Here is an 18,277-nt window from a genome sequence, read left to right as displayed (position 1 = left end):
CCCCCCCCCCCCCCCCCCCCCCCCCGCAACGCTCTCGCGACCGTCTCGAGAACTCCGCTCCAAGTCGGGTTCGGGCCTGGGCGGGGGGAGGGGAGAAGATGCGCCCCACTCCCGAGCATGTGCTCGGGACCCTGCGTGGACGCGGGCTGCGCGGGCTCCCCCACCGGTCCCCGCGCCACGCGTGCAGCACCCCAGGCCCTGGCGGAGCTTCCCCCGCCCCGGCTTAGACTGGAGAGACCTGCGCCAGCCCGCATGGATGTACGCGCATCTTCGTTGGGTCTGTAAGCCAGGGGCTCAGAACCACCGTCACACACCCAAAACCCGTTCTGCACACATAACGCACGCAGAAGCGCGCACAGCTGCACAGGCATGGAGACTGGCACACAAGCTGCTCGGCGTGTAAAGAATTCTCACTTGCCATCAGGTGCACCGACAGCCATAGAGAGCTCTCCTCGGTTCAGAATTAACTTAAAAAAAACAACCCCCAAACCTTTTAAGCCCAATATCGTTGGCATCAGTAGAGATTTTCCACAAAGTGGTTATTTGCATGTCTTCCCAATTCCTGTGGTAAAAACTACAAGGAAAAGGGAATTTTAAGTATTTTAAATACTGAGAAAAAATAAGTGACCATGTTTCCTGTGTGCCCTCTGAGGTTGGTCCAAAGTCCAGAAGGAGTCCCTGATGCCTGATTTTGACCTTCTATTTTGGGAGCTCAATATCCTGGAAAGTTGTTTGTTAAAAAATTTTAACGTTTTGGGGCGCCTGGGTGGCGCAGTCGGTTAAGCGTCCGACTTCAGCCAGGTCATGATCTCGCGGTCCGTGAGTTCGAGCCCCGCGCCGGGCTCTGGGCTGATGGCTCAGAGCCTGGAGCCTGTTTCCGATTCTGTGTCTCCCTCTCTCTCTGCCCTTCCCCCATTCATGCTCTGTCTCTCTCTGTCCCAAAAATAAATAAACGTTGAAAATAAAAAATTAAAAAAAAATTTTTTAACGTTTATTTATTTTTAAGAGACAGCCTGAGTGGGGGAGGAGGAGGAGGGAGAGAGGGAGACACGGAATCTGAAGCAGGCTCCACGCTCTGAGCTGTCAGCACAAAGCCCAACACAGGGCTGGAACTCAGGAGCCATGAGATCATGACCCAAGTAGGGCTCTTAACCGACTGAGCCAGACAGGTGCCCCCCAATATCCTGGAAAGTTTTTATTGTTGTTGTTGACTGTTGTTGTTGTAGTTTTGGGCAAAGATGAAAAAGTATTTGTCAAATTATAAAGCACTGCTCTACCGTTTTTCTTGCTGAGAGAATAACATACCCCTCCAAAAAACCCTAAAGAACTTTGGTTCATCTCATTGGTTGTTGATTTACTACATATCAGTATTAAAAGTGTTCTCAGAATGAAATTTGCTGTATACTGTGAATTACAAAGCCAGGAAAATAGTGGTACCTTTTAGGCTATACCTACTGACAAATGATATAAAAATAAAGCATTTTAGAAACAGGTTTATTTTGACAACTTCAAATTTGTTTTAAAAATCAACCAAGAAAAATGAAAAGCTGAAAAAAATAAGCATTATCAAGGTCCCACTGTCTAGATATAATCACCTTGAAGACTTTGTTAAACATTTCCAAAAATCTCTCCCTGCACATGTTACATGACAAGATAGCTGTTTTTATTTTTATTTATTTGTTTATTTTAAGCATTATTCAGTCTTTAAAAATATTTTTTCAGGCATCCAAGAACACATTAAATGCCACTGATATCTAAGCAAGAAAGTATTCAAACTAAGTATTCATGTCAGAAATTAATATTTGTTATATCTGAAAGCTCATTTCTTTAGACAAACCTCAAGAACTACTAAAGTTTTGGCAAAATGATCAAATGAGTTAATATAAATAAAAGAACCTTGTGAAGTGTGGGCTGAGAGGCAAGACATTACTGTTTGTTCACCTGCAGGGAATGCTGACTGGTTAGCCCCATAACAACACATCCATGTTTCAGGGCATTCATTCAGTAAATCTTGGTTGAATGTCTATCATCCATGCAGAACTGAGCTAATTGCTTTAGAGAGGATCAAAAAGCAACCAGGGTCTTTGGCTGCCTTCCATGAATTTACTGTCTGGTTATGGAGGGAAAAAAGGTAAATATCTAAAGTCAAACTGCAATTTATTCAATTAATTTCAACAAATATGTCTTGAGCAAATTATGTACCAGTGCTGGGGATACAGCAATGAACAATACTGATGAGGTTCCTGCTTTCATGCACTTTACTTTCTAGTGGGAAGGCAAGCATATAAAGTCAGACAGTGGATAAGTGCTATGAAGAAAAAGAAAGCCAGCAAAAGGGATAGTGACAGTGTGCTATTTTTAGATAGGCTAATCAGGGAAGGCTGCTCTGAGGAAGTGATATTTGAGCAGGGACTTAAATGAGGCAGTGGGCCATGACCATCTAGGGAATGATCCATCAGGCAACAAGAATAACAAGTGCAAAGGCCCTGAGGCAGGTATGTACTTTGTGTGCAAGATGGCAAGGAAATGTAATTGAGTGTTGAATGTATGCCATGCTATAAAATTGTAATGAATGTTGAATGTGTACCATGGTATAGAATTATAAAGTATCTCTTGCGGAAGTTTCCTCAAAGATCATCCAGTTTAAAGTAAAACAGAAGGGAATATTATATACACAAAAATGTATTCATTTCCCCCAACAAATCTGCAGTGTTTTGTCTCAAAATAATCTACAACTGCATCCAAAGAGATAGACTACACTAATTTCAATAATAAATTTTGATTACTCAACCTTTTCATTTTGCTATTTAGAACAAAAGAACAGACACTTATTACAGTCTTTAAAACCATCTGCATTAAATTGATGAGCCAAAAAAACACAGCTATCACAAACCCAGACATTTTGCTCCATAATCTAATGTCCTATTCATTCTCAGTATTCTTATTCTTAGGGGGGAAAATGTTGAGTCGATGGTTTCAACTTGAAAGATTCACTGAAACATCAAGTTTCTGCAGAGTCAAAACTGAGTGGAAAAATGAGAAGAAAGCCAGTTATCAAGCAAATTTAAATATGACTTCATTGATTTATCAACTTGGATAAAACTGAAGGGAAATTTCACACACATACTACTGCACGGTATTATTAATAATTGTCATTATAATTAAATCTTAGGCAGTATGTGACTATATTACTTCAGAGTTAACAAGAACCATGAATAGTAAGTCATAAATTATTAGTATCTTCAGCGTTTGGGCTATGACGTATTTGCTCCAGGTGTTAATAATCGGGCTTAGGCCCCATTCACGAACTTTCCCCTTTTGCACACAATATACATCATTGTACCATGTTTTTTTCTCCTTCATGAATACAAACAGGATTTCAAGTAGGAGAATCTGTTTCAATGACATTTCAAAATAATAGGCAATGTGGAAGCCCGTGTCTTGTTCCAGACAATCAAAATTTCTTCTTTTTTTTAAGTTGTTTTTTTTTTTTTTTTTGGAGGGGGGGGGGGAGGGGGGGGGGCGGCGGGGAGAGGTGCGGAGAGAGGGAGAGAGAGAATCCCAAGTAGGCTCCTTGCTGACAGCCCCGAGCCCAACGTGGAGCCCAATGTGGGGCTCAAACCCAGGAATGGTGAGATCATGACCCGAGCCAAAAACCAAGAGTCAGATACTTGACCAACTGAGCCATCCAGGTGCCCCAGTCAGAATCTCTTCTATTCCTTAGAAACAAAATTGCTCAAGTTCTGTGCCATCCTATGATCTTTGGAGTGTGTGTATGTGTATGTGTGTGTGTATGTTTAAGAGCTTTATAGTATAATTTCTATACTATAAAATTCACCCATTTGAAGTGTACAATTTAATGAATCATTTTAGTGAATTTATAGATCTATGCAGCCATTGCCACAATCTGATCTTGGAATGTTTCCAACCCCAAAAAGATTGGTAGGGCTCATTTGTAGTCAATCCATTTTCCCAACCCCATGCCCAGGCAAATATTAATCTACTTTCTATTTCTATAGATTTGCCTTTTCTGGATAACCTCCATTTTGGTCGGTGTTTCTGTAGAATTTGACCATGGCAGTGCTAAAGCACCCACAGAGAATTGCTTGCCTAGCCTAATGGCAACTAAAAACAAAACAGAAACTGCCAGAATTTCTGACCAATCTGTAAAAAATTCCAGACATTTTCCAGATTCAAGTTTATACAAGGCTGGTAAAGCAGCTTCTTCAACCATCTTTCCTATTGTACGGGAAATAGCATCCTTGGCCATGAGCTTGCAAAGCAGGCTGTCCCTGGACAGCCATTCTCCAGAGAGGAAGCCCAGAAACTCAGCCAAGATCCAGCACTCAAACAACCCTTTGCATTCTACCATTTCTTTTTAACATATCACTGCTGTGGGAAAGAGAGAATAAGGAGGATAAGGTGGTCTTGCCTAAGAAGGTAGTCACCCACAACTGCTTTTGTCAACTGTCATTGAGCAGCCGAAGCAGAGAAATTCCATTTCTAAAGACAAAGGCTCTTACGAACCATCAAAATCTCACTCCAGAATATTCTCTCGCTAGAACATACATAACTTGAAATGCAGTCCAGACCTTCTCCTCCAAAAAGTTATTTGGTATGATTATTAATTAATGTATCAACTTGACTGCCCATTGAGTGCCCAGATTAAACATTTTTTCCAGGTGTGTCTGCAAGGATGGCCCTGGAAGAAATTAGCATTTGAATGGGTGGATTTGGTGATGTAGATTGTCCTCCCCCATGTGGGTGGGCCTTATCCTATCAGTTGAGGGCCCAAATGAAGCAAAAGAGAGAGGAAAGAAGAATTTGTCCCTTTTTTCTTGCCTTGCTGATTGAACTAGGACATTTCATGTCATCTTCTCTAGCCCTCTGAGCAATATTTACACTGCTGGCACCCTTGGTTCTCACGCCTTCAGACTCAGACTCCGTAGCACTCCATACCACTGGTTTGACTGGGTCTCCAGCTTGCAGATAGCAGACTGTGGGACTTCTTAGCCTCCGTATCTGTATGAGCCAATTCCTCATAATAAATCTCCATATGAATCTCTACATATGGGTATAGACTGTACAACAAATCCAAATAGGTCATATATATGAAAATGAGAAGTGGGGGTTCTCCTGTAACAAATGCCTAAAAATGCAGAAGTGGCTCAGGAACTGGGTAATGGGGTAGAGAATGAAGTTTGGAAGTTCATGCTGGAGAAAGCCTACACGGCACAAACAGACCTTTATTTCTTTATTTGTAAGATTTTATTGTTAAGAAATCTCTACTCCCGGGGCGCCTGGGTGGCGCAGTCGGTTAAGCGTCCGACTTCAGCCAGGTCACGATCTCGCGGTCCGTGAGTTCGAGCCCCGCGTCGGGCTCTGGGCTGATGGCTCAGAGCCTGGAGCCTGTTTCCGATTCTGTGTCTCCCTCTCTCTCTGCCCCTCCCCCGTTCATGCTCTGTCTCTCTCTGTCACAAAAATAAATAAACGTTGAAAAAAAAAATAAAAATAAATAAAAAAAAAAAAGAAATCTCTACTCCCAACATGGGGCTCGAACTTACAACCCCAAGATCTAATGTCACACACTATACCGACTGAGCCAGCCAGATGCCCCATGAATATACCTTTAAAAGTAATTCTGGCGAGGGACGCCTGGGTAGCTCAGTCAGTTGAGCGTCCGACTTTGGCTCAGGGCATGATCTAACGGTTCGTGGGTTCAAGCCCCATGTCGGGCTCTATGCTGACAGCTCAGAGCCTGGATCCTGCTTCAGATTCTGTGTCTCCCTCTCCCTCTCTCTGTTCCTCCTCCACTCGCACTCTGTCCCTGTTTCTCTCTGAAAAAATAAAAGATAAATAAAATAAAAATAAATAAAAGTAATTGTGGTGAGAGCTCAGAAAGAGAAAATGAGAACGGTAGAGAAAGCCTCAGTCGTCTTAAGGAATCCCTAAGTGGTCAGGAGCAGTATGTTGGTAGAAATATGGGCTGGGGCGCCTGGGTGGCGCAGTCGGTTAAGCGTCCGACTTCAGCCAGGTCACGATCTCGCGGTCCGTGAGTTCGAGTCCCGCGTCGGGCTCTGGGCTGATGGCTCAGAGCCTGGAGCCTGCTTCCGATTCTGTGTCTCCCTCTCTCTCTGCCCCTCCCCCGTTCATGCTCTGTCTCTCTCTGTCCCAAAAATAAATAAACGTTGAAAAAAAAAATTAAAAAAAAAAAAAGAAGAAGAAATATGGGCAGTAAAGGCCATTCTGATGAGGTCTCACATGGAAATAAGGAACGTCTTACCGGAAACTGGAGGAAAGGCGTTCCTTGCTATAAAGTGGCAGAGACATGGCTGAACTGTGTTTGTGTTCTAGAGTTTTGTGGAAGGTAGAAATTGCAGGCAATGAAACTGGATATTTAACTGAAGCAATTTCTAAAAAAAGGGTTGAAGGTGTGGCTTGGCTCCACCTGGCTGCTTATAGTAAAATCCAAAAAGAAAGAAATGACTTGAAGATAGAATTGTTAAGCTAAAAGGAAGTAGAACTTCATGATTTGGAAGATTTTCTGCCTAGGCATATTGCAAAAAGTGAGAACATTAAGGATATGGCCAAGTAACCATTTGAGTTATTGGCTAATGAGTGTGGGTGTGAAGCACAGATTCATCAGCCACCCCAGGAAGAAAACTGCCAGCAATAGGAGACGGGAAAGAATGAAGGAAGGAAGGCTGTCAGACCTCAGGGGTTTCACGGGATGAGCCCATAGAACTATTTAGCTGAGATCATGCGCTATTCTTTAAAACAAGGGAAGAATGACCCAAGAGGCGATTCGGAGACTATTGGGGCTGTCTTCTTGGTTTCAAAATTTGTATTGCTTAAACACATAGATGCATACAACACATGACTTCACATTTTAATGATTTCCAAAATAAAATCACTTCTTCAGCACTCACTCGCGTAACTGGTGCTCTGCCCTCCCTGTCCAAGCACCACCTACTCTATTATTCATTTCCACCTGATTCCCCTCCAGGACGTTTTGTGGCAAGCATCTTCACCACGAGAATTGCTACAGACAGAATTGAGTATGTTTGGAACATGTACATCATGCTTTGCCTCAAAAGGCAGCAGAAAGGCAAATTTTATTTCTGGACATATGTAAGTCAAGCCACAGGGGCCTTTTCTAAGGTAAAATGCACGACACAGGGTGCCAAGCTTTTCCCTTACTGTATATCTAGCCCAAAAGACATTTCATTCGAGAAAAAATTGGATAATTTAAGTTACAGAGTTACCCTGAAGTCTTTGGACAGTCTAATAGGCTTTGAAAAATGCAGCCAAATAGTAAGGGGCAATTTCTGTATTTGTTTGGTGGAAGTGAAAAAAAGTCAACTGAAAATTTGCAGGCTGAGAACAAATGGACAGGACCCATTGCACGGCAAGGAAAAGTGAGTCAGAGAATAAAGCACAGACCTCTGGGAGGTCACACACCATATGCCACAAATGGAAGCTGCTGAGGTTACCACCTATCAAAAACAAAACAAAACAAAACAAAACAAAACAAAACAAAAAACACTGCCACATCCGGTTAGTGGAACAGTTTCAAATTTGTTGCCCTGGTCTGCTTTGAAACTAGTCTATATAACACATTTACAATATAATGCAAGTCATGTATCCCAAGTCTGGAGAGAATATTTGAGACTCGGTTATTCATTCTCAGTCATTGTGAGGGACTGTGGCCACAGCAACACAAGATTATTGACCTCGTTCAAAGTTCGAACACTGGACCTGAAAACACACAACCAGAATGAATGTTCAATGATTAATCAACATCTGTGAATTGATGGCTAAAAAGCAGTGAGTTATAAGATAGCATTTCTATCTAGCTTTTTAAATCATAATTAGTTGTATGTGCGTGTGTGTGTGTGTGTGCGCGCGCGCGCACAGGCATGTGTGTGTAAAAGATTACAATTTCTCACAGGTGACAAAAGCTGTATCAGCTTATTCAATCTGCTCAAGCCACACAACTTGCCAATGTGTGGCTGCAAGGTCATAACTTTGAATGCTGTAAAGATCAAAAGCTGCACTCAGCCTCTTGGCCAAAATAACATCCTTCCTCGGAAACACTCGGATACTTTAACTAATTGGTGTCTTTGTCATTCATTCATTCATTCATTCCACCATCATTTTTAAAAATTTTTTTTTAATGTTTATTTCTGAGGCAGAGAGAGACAGAGCATGGGTGGGGGAGGGGCAGAGAGAGACGGAGACACAGAATCAGAAGCAGGCTCCAGGCTCTGAGCTGGCAGCACAGAGCCCGACGCGGGGCTCGAACTCACAGACCGCGAGATCATGACCTGAGCCGAAGTCGGTCGCTCAACCGACTGAGCCGCCCAGGTGCCCCTATTCCACCATCATTTAACACTGGGGTATAAAGATGTGTCCTGGTGGCACATCTTTGGACTCCCAAGGGGTAAGAAGGAGGAAAGAATGATCAGGGAAATGGTCTAGCTCAATATATTTCAAAGCGCAAAAAGTGCACATCCCTCCCATCCCTATTTGTAATAGTGCTGCATTCACATGTAGCAATCACTTCTGTTCTAAAACTGTTCAAATCCATTTCACTGTCATCAGGAAGTTGAGAAAATTTGACTCCAATGGAGGATTATGCTTATCTATATAGTACTATATGACCTATAATACTATATGATTTTCCCAAATCACTAGGAATTCCATATCTTAGTATCAAACATGAGAAACCCCTAAATAATGTTCTCTTACTTTTATTTCTTTTGTAGCCATTCCAACTCATAAAATATGCAAGAAGCAAGAAAAAAGGAAAGTGCATAAGAAAGTTTCTTGAAATGTCCCTGTGGAGTTGGACCCGCCTTCATGTGATACCATATAATGTGCTTCCAGGGTTGGAGTAGGAAGATAAAAAGTTCACTCATTAGAAGTCACACACACATTTGGAAAAATCTCAACTTCAAGCACCCATTTGAATTACAATACACAAAAATCTGTGTTTCTCAGATTGTCGAAGATTAAACAGTATAATAATACCCAGTGCTGGTGAGGGTATGGGAGAAACTAGTCTTTTTCACTGTCCGTGGAAAAATAAAGTGGAGAAAAAGCTTTAGAGGACTATCTTGGTCCTATCTATCAAATTTAAAAATGTGAATATCCTTTGACCCAGTGTATTAACTTGGCTCCAGCTGCCGTAACAGAAAACCAGAGACCGAGTGGTTTCAACAACAGAAATGTATTTTCTCACAGTTTTGGAGGCTGGAAGACCATCAAGGTTGGTTTCTGGTGAGACCTCTCTTCCTGGCTTGAAAGTGGCATCTTCTCCCTGTGCCCTTACATGTGCACATGCAGAAAGAGAAAGAGCTCAGGCGTCTCTTCCCTTCTTGTAAGAACAGCAGTCATATTGGATTTGGGCTCTTACCCTATGACTTCATTTAATTTTAATTACCTCCCTAAAGGCTCTGTCTCCAAATAGAGTCACATTAGGGGTTAGAGCTTCAACATATGAATGGGGAAGGAGCTCACAAATAGAGTCCCCAGCACCCAACAAATCTACGTTTAGAAATTTATCTTATGTGGGGCACCTGGATGGTTCCGTTGGTTAAGAGTCTGACTCTTGATTTCAGCTCAGGTTGTGAACTCACAGTTTTGTGAGTTCAAGCCCCGCATCAGGCTCAGTGCTGACAGTGTGGCGCCTGTTTGGGATTCTCTCTCTCCCTCTCTTTCTGCCCCATCCCTGGTTGTGCTCTTTTCTCTCTCTCAAAATAAATAAATATTTTTTTTAAAAAAAGAAATTTATCTTACATGTTTGCATGTGTGCACAAAGATCTCTGAATAAGTATCTTCCAAAGTTGCTTTGTGTGCAGTAGCCAACATAAGCATACATCAGGAGGGGGCTAGTTAAACAAATTAAGGTACATTCAGTCAATAAAATATTACTATGCACCTGTTCAAATAAATGAACCAGCACTAAACATGCTGACATAGAGAAATCACTAATACATCATTAAGTGGAAAAAGCAAGGTGCAGAGCAGTGTATAGAATATGATCCAATTTCTATTAAAACAACAAAAAAGCTTAAGCACCAATATTTTCTGGAAGGATTTGTAAGAAACCATTGAGAGTCATTACCTCAGAGGTAATGAGGGACTTGGAGAATGGCGGGGAGGGGCTGTCCCTTCTACCCTTCTGTATTCTGTGTACTCCACCCGCCTACACTGCTGTGTGGAGGTATGTGACTTTTGTTTAAAAATTGGGGTAAATTTCACATAGCAAAAACTTCACCATTTTAACCAATGAGAAGGATATGATGCAGTGGAACTTAGTGCATTCCCAATGTTGTGCAACCATCACCTCTATCAAGCTCCAAACATTTTCATCACTCCAGGGGGGCAGGTACTCCTCATCCTCCCCTCCCACAGCCCTTGGTAACCACTAATCTGCTTTCTGTCTCTATAGATTCACCTATTGGGATATTTCATATAAACATAATCATATAATATGTGGCATTTGTTCCTGACTTCGTTCACTTAGATTAATGTTTTCAAGGTTTATCCATGTTGTAGCATGCGTCAGTAATTTATTCATTTTAATCCTTTTTTTTATTTTTAGAGAGAGAGAGAGAATCTTAAGCAGGCTTCACACTCAGCAAAGAGCCCAACATGGGGCTCGATCCCACGAGTTGGAATGAGTTGGGCCAACATTCAAGAATTGGGCACTCAACCAACTGAGCCACCCAGACACCCCAGTACTTTATTCCTTTTTACGGCTAAATAATATTTCACTGTATGAATATACTGCATTTCGTTTTTTCAGTCATCCATTAATGGCCATTTGGGGTGTTTCGTTTTGGCTACTGTGAATAATGCTGTAATGAATATTCACATACAAGCTTTTATTTTAATACCTGTTTTCAGTTCCTTTGGGTATATACCTGGGAGTGGAATGGCTGAGTCATCTAGTAATTCTATGTGTAATTTACTTGAGGATGAATGTTGCTTTTTATTGTGTTTAAATATTTAATTTCAAGGGCACCTGGGTGGCTCAGTTGGTTACGCATCCACCTTGGGCTCAGGTCATGATCTTGCAATTCGTTAGTTCAAGCCCCGCATCAGGCTCCGCGCTGACAGTGAAGAGCCTGCTTCAGATCCTCTGTCCCCCTCTCTCTCTGCCCCTCCCCAAGTTGCATGTGCACGTGCTCTCTTTCTCTCTCAAAATAAATAAATTTTTAAAAAATACTTTAAAAATATTTAATTTCACACCACAAATTAAACTGTATAGGACAAGATATTTAAAGATCTTTTAGTATAGTTTTGTATTAAATGGACATTGTCAATGGACATTATTTATCTAAATTAAAACAGTAACTTGGATTTAACAATATATTTTGCCCTAGGGCCTACTAGATATCTTGTATAAAATGGACATCGATGTTCTTGCTGTCGAAAAGTGTCTCTCAAAAGTATTCTTTTGATAACCCTAATATCCTTAGATAAAATACAATGCAATAAATAGTAATTATTCTAATTTTAGAGATATTGTTTGCTTATTCAGAAAATAACTATTGACCACACCCATTCAGGACTGTTATTTCAAAAAACATATAAAATAACAAATGTCAGCAAAGACATGAAGAAACTACAACTTCTGTGCACTGTTGGAGGGGACAGAAGATGGTGCAGCTGCTATGGAAAACAGTATGGAGGTTCCTCAAAACATTAACAGAACTATCCTATGATCCTGCAATTCCATTTCTAGATATGTACCCAAAAGGATTGCAATCAGAGACTTCATTATATATGTACACTTTCATAGCCCCATTATTCACAGGGTAGAACCAACCCAAGTGTCCATCAACAGATGAATGTGTAAACAAAATATGGTGTGTATCTCTTGATAGATAGATGATAGATAGATAGATAGATAGATAACATAGATATAGATAGCTAGAGATAGCTGTATAGGAAAATAAACACACACACACACACACACACACTGGAATAATATTCAGCCTTAAAAAGGAAGGAAATTCTGATGCATGCTAAGACATAAATAAACCTGGAAGACATAATGGTTTTTGTTTGTTTTGTTTTGTTTTGAGACGGAGAGAATCTTAAGCGGGCTCCACACTCAGCACAGAGCCCAACCCCACGACCCTGGGATCATGACCTGAGATGAAATCAAGAGTCAGACACTCAACCAACTGAGCCCCCCAGGTACCCCTTGAAGACACAATGCTAAATGAAATAAGCCAGTCGGAAAATAACAATTATATGGTTCCAGTTACATGAGGTACCAGGAGTAGTTAAATTCATAGAGAAAGGGAGTAGAATGGTAGTTGCCAAGGGCTGGGGGGGAGTTAATGTTTAATGGGAACAAAGTTTCAGTGGGGGAGAGTGAAAAAAGTTCTTGAAATGGATGGTGGTGACAGTTGCACAACAGTGTGAATCTCTTTGGTGCCACTGAACCATACACTTTAAAAAGGTTAAAACGGTGAATTTATGTTATATATATTTTACCACAAAGAAAAGGAACATACACATACACACAAAAGTAAATAAAAATAAGTACTGAGCCCCTACTAAGGGCACTGAGGGTCTAGTGGTGAACAAAACATATAAAACACAGTCCCTGCCTTTATAGAGCTTACTATCGAGTAGGGGAGACAAATAATAAATAAAAAAATCAATACACACACACACACACACACACACACTTACAGCCACATACATGTGTATCTTTATAAAATCATATAGTGTATTTTTAAAATACAGGTGAGCATTTTTTTCTGTAATGTTCTTTTCTCCACAGTCTTAGACATCTCTCAGTGTTAGTCCACGTGACTACTTGCCTCCTTTTTTAACTCCACACAGAACTGCACATGGAGACAGGGCTGTAATGATATAGCCATACCCCTGTGAAAGCGACATGTAGGTAGCTGGCCATCTTTTGCTGGTATAAACACTGCTCTGAGGAAGATCTTCCTAGAAGCTCATGTCATTCTACCTCTTAAAAGCAGGTCGTTTAGGGGCGCCTGGGTGGCTCAGTCGGTTAAGCGTCCGACTTCAGCCCAGGTCACGATCTCGCGGTCCGTGAGTTCGAGCCCTGCGTCTGGCTCTGTGCTGATGGCTCGGAGCCTGGAGCCTGCTTCCGATTCTGTGTGTCCCTCTCTCTCTGCCTCTCCCCCGTTCATGCTGTGTCTCTCTCTGTCTCAAAAATAAATAAACGTTAAAAAAAAAATTTAAAAATGTATTGCTAAAAAAAAAAAAAAGCAGGTCGTTTAGTAACAACTTTATTTGTATTTTTTTAATGGTTACCTTTTTCCTGTATTTATTTATTTATTTTTATTTATTTATTACCATGTATATAGATTTTATTAGGATTCCAGTTCAAACAAGCAAACTAGGAAAAAAAAGATTAAATACAGTCATTTTCAGACCATGAAAAGTGATAGGATTTGCACTACAAGCAACACTAAAGGGTGATCTTAAGACAGAAGGAAAGTGAGGTGCAGGGAGGAACAAGGAGCAATTAAAGTGTTAAATATGGGAAATAATCTGAATGAAATGACTAAGCAAAGTAACATTAACAAAGGTGACACATACAAAAACCAACTGCATTTCTAAATTCAAGTGGCAGTTTGCAAATAAATTTTATGAACAGAAACCATCCATAGCAGGTTCAAAATATCAGATTCCTAGGAATTAGTTTAACAAAATCTGTGAAAAACTTCCTAACAGAGTATAATAGAATATAGTGGTAAAATTTTTGAAGTCCTAAAGAGACAGAGATATATCTTGATTCTAAAGTAGAAGACTCATTATTGCAAAAGTGTTCAATTCTCTCCAGATTGCTTCTGCTTTCAAAACAATCCCCAATTTTTTTCTGTGGAATTTTGCAATATGATTTCAAAATAGAAATGCCAACATATAAGAATAGCAAAGACAATTTAAATAGACAAAACAAGGTGGGGAGACTTGCTGTACTAGATATCAAGATTTATTATAAAGTTACAGTAATTAAAACAATATTTTATTAGTATCAGATTAGACAGATCAAAAAAACATAGAACACTTCACGAATTTGCCTGTCAACCTTGTGCAGGGGCCATGCTAATCTTCTCTGTATCATTCCAATTTTAGTATATGTGCTGCCAAAGACAGCACTTATCTTTATTTTTGAGAGAAAGAGAGACAGAGCGTGAGCAGGGGGAGGAACACACAGAGAGGAAGACAGAATCCAAAGCAGGCTCTAGGCTCTGAGCTGTCAACACAGAGCCCGACTCGGGCCCGAACTCATGAACTGTGAGATCATGACTTGAGCCAAAGTCAGACACTCAACCAACTGAGCCACCCAGGGGACCCTTTAATGTTTATTTTTGAGAGGGGGGGGTAGAGAGAGTGGGAGATCCAGAATCTGAAACAGGTTCCAGGCTCTGAGCAGTCAGCACAGAGCCTGACTCAGGGCTCGAACTCATGAACCGTGATATTACGACCTAAGCCGAAGTTGGACACTTCACCGACTGAGTCACCCAGGGGTGACTTATTTTCATTCTTTAAATGAATCCCCAGGGGTGCCTAGGTGGCTCAATCGGTTGAGCATCTGACTTCGACTCAGGTCATGATCTCACAGATCGTGAGTTTGAGCCCTGCGTCAGGCTCTGTGCTGACAGCTCAGAGCCTGGAGCCTGCTTCGGATTCTCTCTCTCTCTCTCTCTCTCTCTCTCTCAAAAATAAATAAACATTAAAAAAAAAATTTTTTTTAAATAAATGAATCCCCAGACCTATCCAAGTAATCATCAAGGTGATCCCCCTTGACAGATGCAGAAAAGGAGGCTCGGTTTAGATAAGCAAGTTCTTATAAATTTTTTTATACTTGTTGTCTCTCCTAAACGAAAACACTGTTCTTCAAACCAGGGTTTATTATTGCTCCGATTTTCCAGGGTCTCATTTCATCTCATTCCTGCTGTGTAAGAACTTAGCAATTGGCTTTTCAGCTGTACTTTCACCCGTAGTTCAGCAAGAATTTCCATCCACACACTCCTAGATTAGATCTCAAAACGTAGCCTTGAAGTTCGCTGTTTGGAGCTGAGAACCCACCGGCAATTTTCAGTTTGAGGGTGAGAGATTTCCCTCTTGAACTTGCCTCCCCTGTAACTGGCAGTGACATGACAAATGTGGGACGTGTTGTCAGATTTTCCCACTAGAATTTTTTTTAATTTTTAATTTTTTAAGTTTATTTATTTTTTGAGAGAGAGTGTGTGTGCAAGCAGGGGAGGGGCAGAGAAAGAGAATCCCAAGCAGACCCTGCACTGTCACCACGGAGCCCGATGCAGGGCTCAAACCCATGAACTGTGAGATCATGACCTGAGCCAATATCATGAGTCCCACACTTAACTGACTGAGCCATGCAGGCACCCCTAGAATTTTTAAATACATTGTCTTCCCAGTTCAAACAACTATGTTGTTCTGATCCTAAGTAGACGAAATATAATTTAATCTCAAATCAAATTAATTTCTATTAAATAGAGATATAAACTGACTTAAGTAATCTTTGATATCTGCAGAAGGAAATTAATTTGATAACTGGAAATGAGAATTATCTTCTATCCTAAGGCGAGAAATCTAAGATAATCGCCTTGCACATTGACTAACGCTATTCCATGAATGGCTAATGCACAAAGCTATTACACACCTCGAATGTAAATTTATGAATTTATAAATCTCACACACGCACAATTTTCTCCCCTAAAACACAACTTTAATGTATGCCTTGTGTTGCTTTGGGTTCTCCCAGAAGCAGACACTGAGCCAATGTGTCAAGTGCAAGCGATTTATGTGGCAGGTGATCCCAGGAGACATCAGCGTGGGAGAAGGGAAATCAGATAGCGAAGCGAAGGCAGCAATAAAGGTTTGTTTTCAAACAGGGTCCCAGTGTGAGCGACTAAGACTTAATCCTGCGGGAGAACTCTGGGATCTCAGAGCCACCCCACAGAGGGGGCAAGAGTGCTGGGTATTTATTTACACACTTCTTCCTGCCAGTCAATGATGGAGGGATTTTCTCAGGGTGGCGGGTCAGGGGGTGGGTGAGTTTCATCCACTCCTTACACTTCTGAGCTGTCATGTTGGGGCCAAGGAGGACGTAGGGGCCAAAGAAAGACCTCAGGCAAGGAAGTGGCAGGGGGCTGGCAGCTGGAAGTCAGGCCAATGTGCACCAAAGGGGTAAGGATGAGGGTAGATGTGTGCAAAGCAGCATTGCCACACCTTTCTTCCTGAAACTTCTAAGTAAACTTAATGGCCTCCTTTCTTCTTTTTCCCCCAGAATTTATTCCGCCGTCCATGTCATTACACAGATCACAGAGACTCACAGGTCTTTCATTCTCTACGGGGACTCTGCAAGCACCCCCCTCGCACAGACAGGGAGGAACAGGGACTTGCTCACCTCTTCATCTCTAGCAGGAAAGAGCGTGGTGAGAGCTACAGGACACGTGGCTTCCAGATGCCTGGTGCTTTCTAAAGCCGTCTTTAAAAATCTAGAACACAGGAAGTTTTCTCAGGTTGCTGGTTGTCATTTTTCTTTCCAAATGTTAAAAGAAGAAATTTGGGACAATTTGGGGAATTAAAAATACAAAGTTCTTGGGGTGCCTGGCTGGCTCAGTCAGATGAGCGTCCGACTTCGGCCTAGGTCATGATCTCACGGCTCGTGGGTTCAAGCCCCACGTCGGGCTCTGTGCTGACAGCTCGGAGCCTGGAGCCTGCTTCAGATTCTGGGTCTCCCTCTCTCTCTGCCCCTCCCCCGCTCACGCTCTGTCTCTCTGTCTTTCAAAACTAATACATAAATATTTAAAAAAATTTTTAAAAATACAAAGTTCTAAATGTATATATGCCAGGGGCGCCTGGGTGGCTCAGTCGGTTATGTGTCCAACTCTTGATCTCGGCTCAGGTCATGATCTCACGTCATGGGATGGAGCCCTGAGTCGGGCTCTGTTCTATCAGTGTACAGCCTCCTTCAGACTCTTTCTCTCTGCCCCTCCCCTGCTCACGCATGCTCTCGAAATAAATAAGTAAACACATAAAAAAATAAATGTATATGTCAAATGGTTTTAAGTACTAAAGAGAAAAATACATCAGAGAAAGGGTGTATATATATATATTATTTTTCTTTTTGCCCTTTAGCAATTCAAACTCTAGGATCTTGTGCCCAGTCATACAAGTAATAGAATATTCACTGCAGCATTATCTGTAGTAGCAAAAGACTAGAAACAATCTAGATATCCATCTACTTAAGAACATTTGTATAGCATTTAACATGTTAGGCACTGTTCTGTGTCTTACAAATATTCACTCACTCAACCCTCAACAACAAACCTGTTCAGTGGCACTGTCATTATTCATTATTACCTTTTTCAGATGAGAGAACTGAGGTGCAGAAATTAAGTCATTTGTCCAAGTTTACACAGTGAGAAGGGGGTAGAGTCAGGATTGGAGCCCACACTGTCTGGCTCCAGAGTCTAATCGTTTAGATTAAAGATCAGGGCTGGTTTCCTCTCTAAGACAAGACTAAATTATGGTTCCAACCCTTCAATGGAATTCTATAGAGCTGCCAAAAATAATGAGGGCAGTTCTGTACATGTTGATACAGAAAGATCTCTAAGATATTAACTAACAGCATCAAGGTATTGAACAGTGTGAAGAGTAAGCTACCATTCGCATTCCAAAACAAGAGAAGAACAAATATATGTCCTTTGTTATGCGAAGAGAATTTCTGGAAGGCTGAATGCAAAACCAGTAGGGGTACCTTTGGGGGAGGAAATGGAAGACACAAAAATTTTTCACGGACTTTTCTGGCATTAATTATTTATCAGATACATGTAAACCTGTTTTATGATATGTATGTTAAATATAACGTTAAAAAATTAAAGGAGGGGCACCTGGGTAGCTCAGTCAGTTAAGCATCCGACTCTTAGTTAGGTCATGATCTCACTGTTCCTGGGATCAAGCCCTGCACGGGGCTCCATGTTGTCAGCACAGAGCCTGCTTGGGATTCTCTCTTTCTCCCTCTCTCTCTCTGCCCCTCTCCCACTAGTGCTCTCTTTCTCTCTCAAAATAAATATATAAACTTTAAAAGCATAATAAATAAATAAAACTTATTTAAAAAAATTTAAAGGAATTATAACTTCTTTCAATAGAGCAATGGGAAAAGGTCACGTTTTGAATTTTCCAGAACTTATTCTACCTTATAATTCAACGTGAAAGACCAAAAGTGAAAACTTCCATATCG

General features: G+C 41.2%; 1 protein-coding gene and 1 non-coding gene across 7 annotated transcripts in view; both read right to left on the bottom strand.

Moving 5' to 3' along the window:
• Positions 1–1,672: 1,672 nt before the first annotated feature.
• Positions 1,673–18,277, bottom strand: part of HEATR3 (HEAT repeat containing 3) — a 69,577-nt gene continuing 52,972 nt past the window's right edge. For 2 of the 6 annotated variants that reach the window (XM_040497978.1, XM_040497982.1), the window contains 2 exons: positions 16,439–16,529; positions 1,673–3,023 (listed from right to left, as the gene is read on the bottom strand). In XM_040497978.1, the coding sequence (XP_040353912.1) occupies positions 3,018–3,023; positions 16,439–16,529 (97 nt within the window). In that variant the 3' untranslated portion in view covers positions 1,673–3,017. Of the gene's footprint in view, positions 3,024–16,085; positions 16,530–18,277 lie in introns of those variants that run through there. The other 4 variants (XM_040497979.1, XM_040497983.1, XM_040497980.1 and 1 more) reach the window with 3 other exon arrangements.
• LOC121010065 (U6 spliceosomal RNA) lies at positions 14,057–14,163 on the bottom strand. The gene has a single exon (XR_005780987.1). It is a non-coding gene; the product is annotated as a U6 spliceosomal RNA (small nuclear RNA).

Source organism: Herpailurus yagouaroundi, unplaced genomic scaffold, assembly GCF_014898765.1.
Source record: "Herpailurus yagouaroundi ecotype Mexico unplaced genomic scaffold, PumYag 190, whole genome shotgun sequence".
In the NCBI taxonomy this organism is placed as follows: Eukaryota; Metazoa; Chordata; class Mammalia; order Carnivora; family Felidae; genus Herpailurus; species Herpailurus yagouaroundi.
This window is presented reverse-complemented; position numbering and strand designations above follow the sequence as displayed.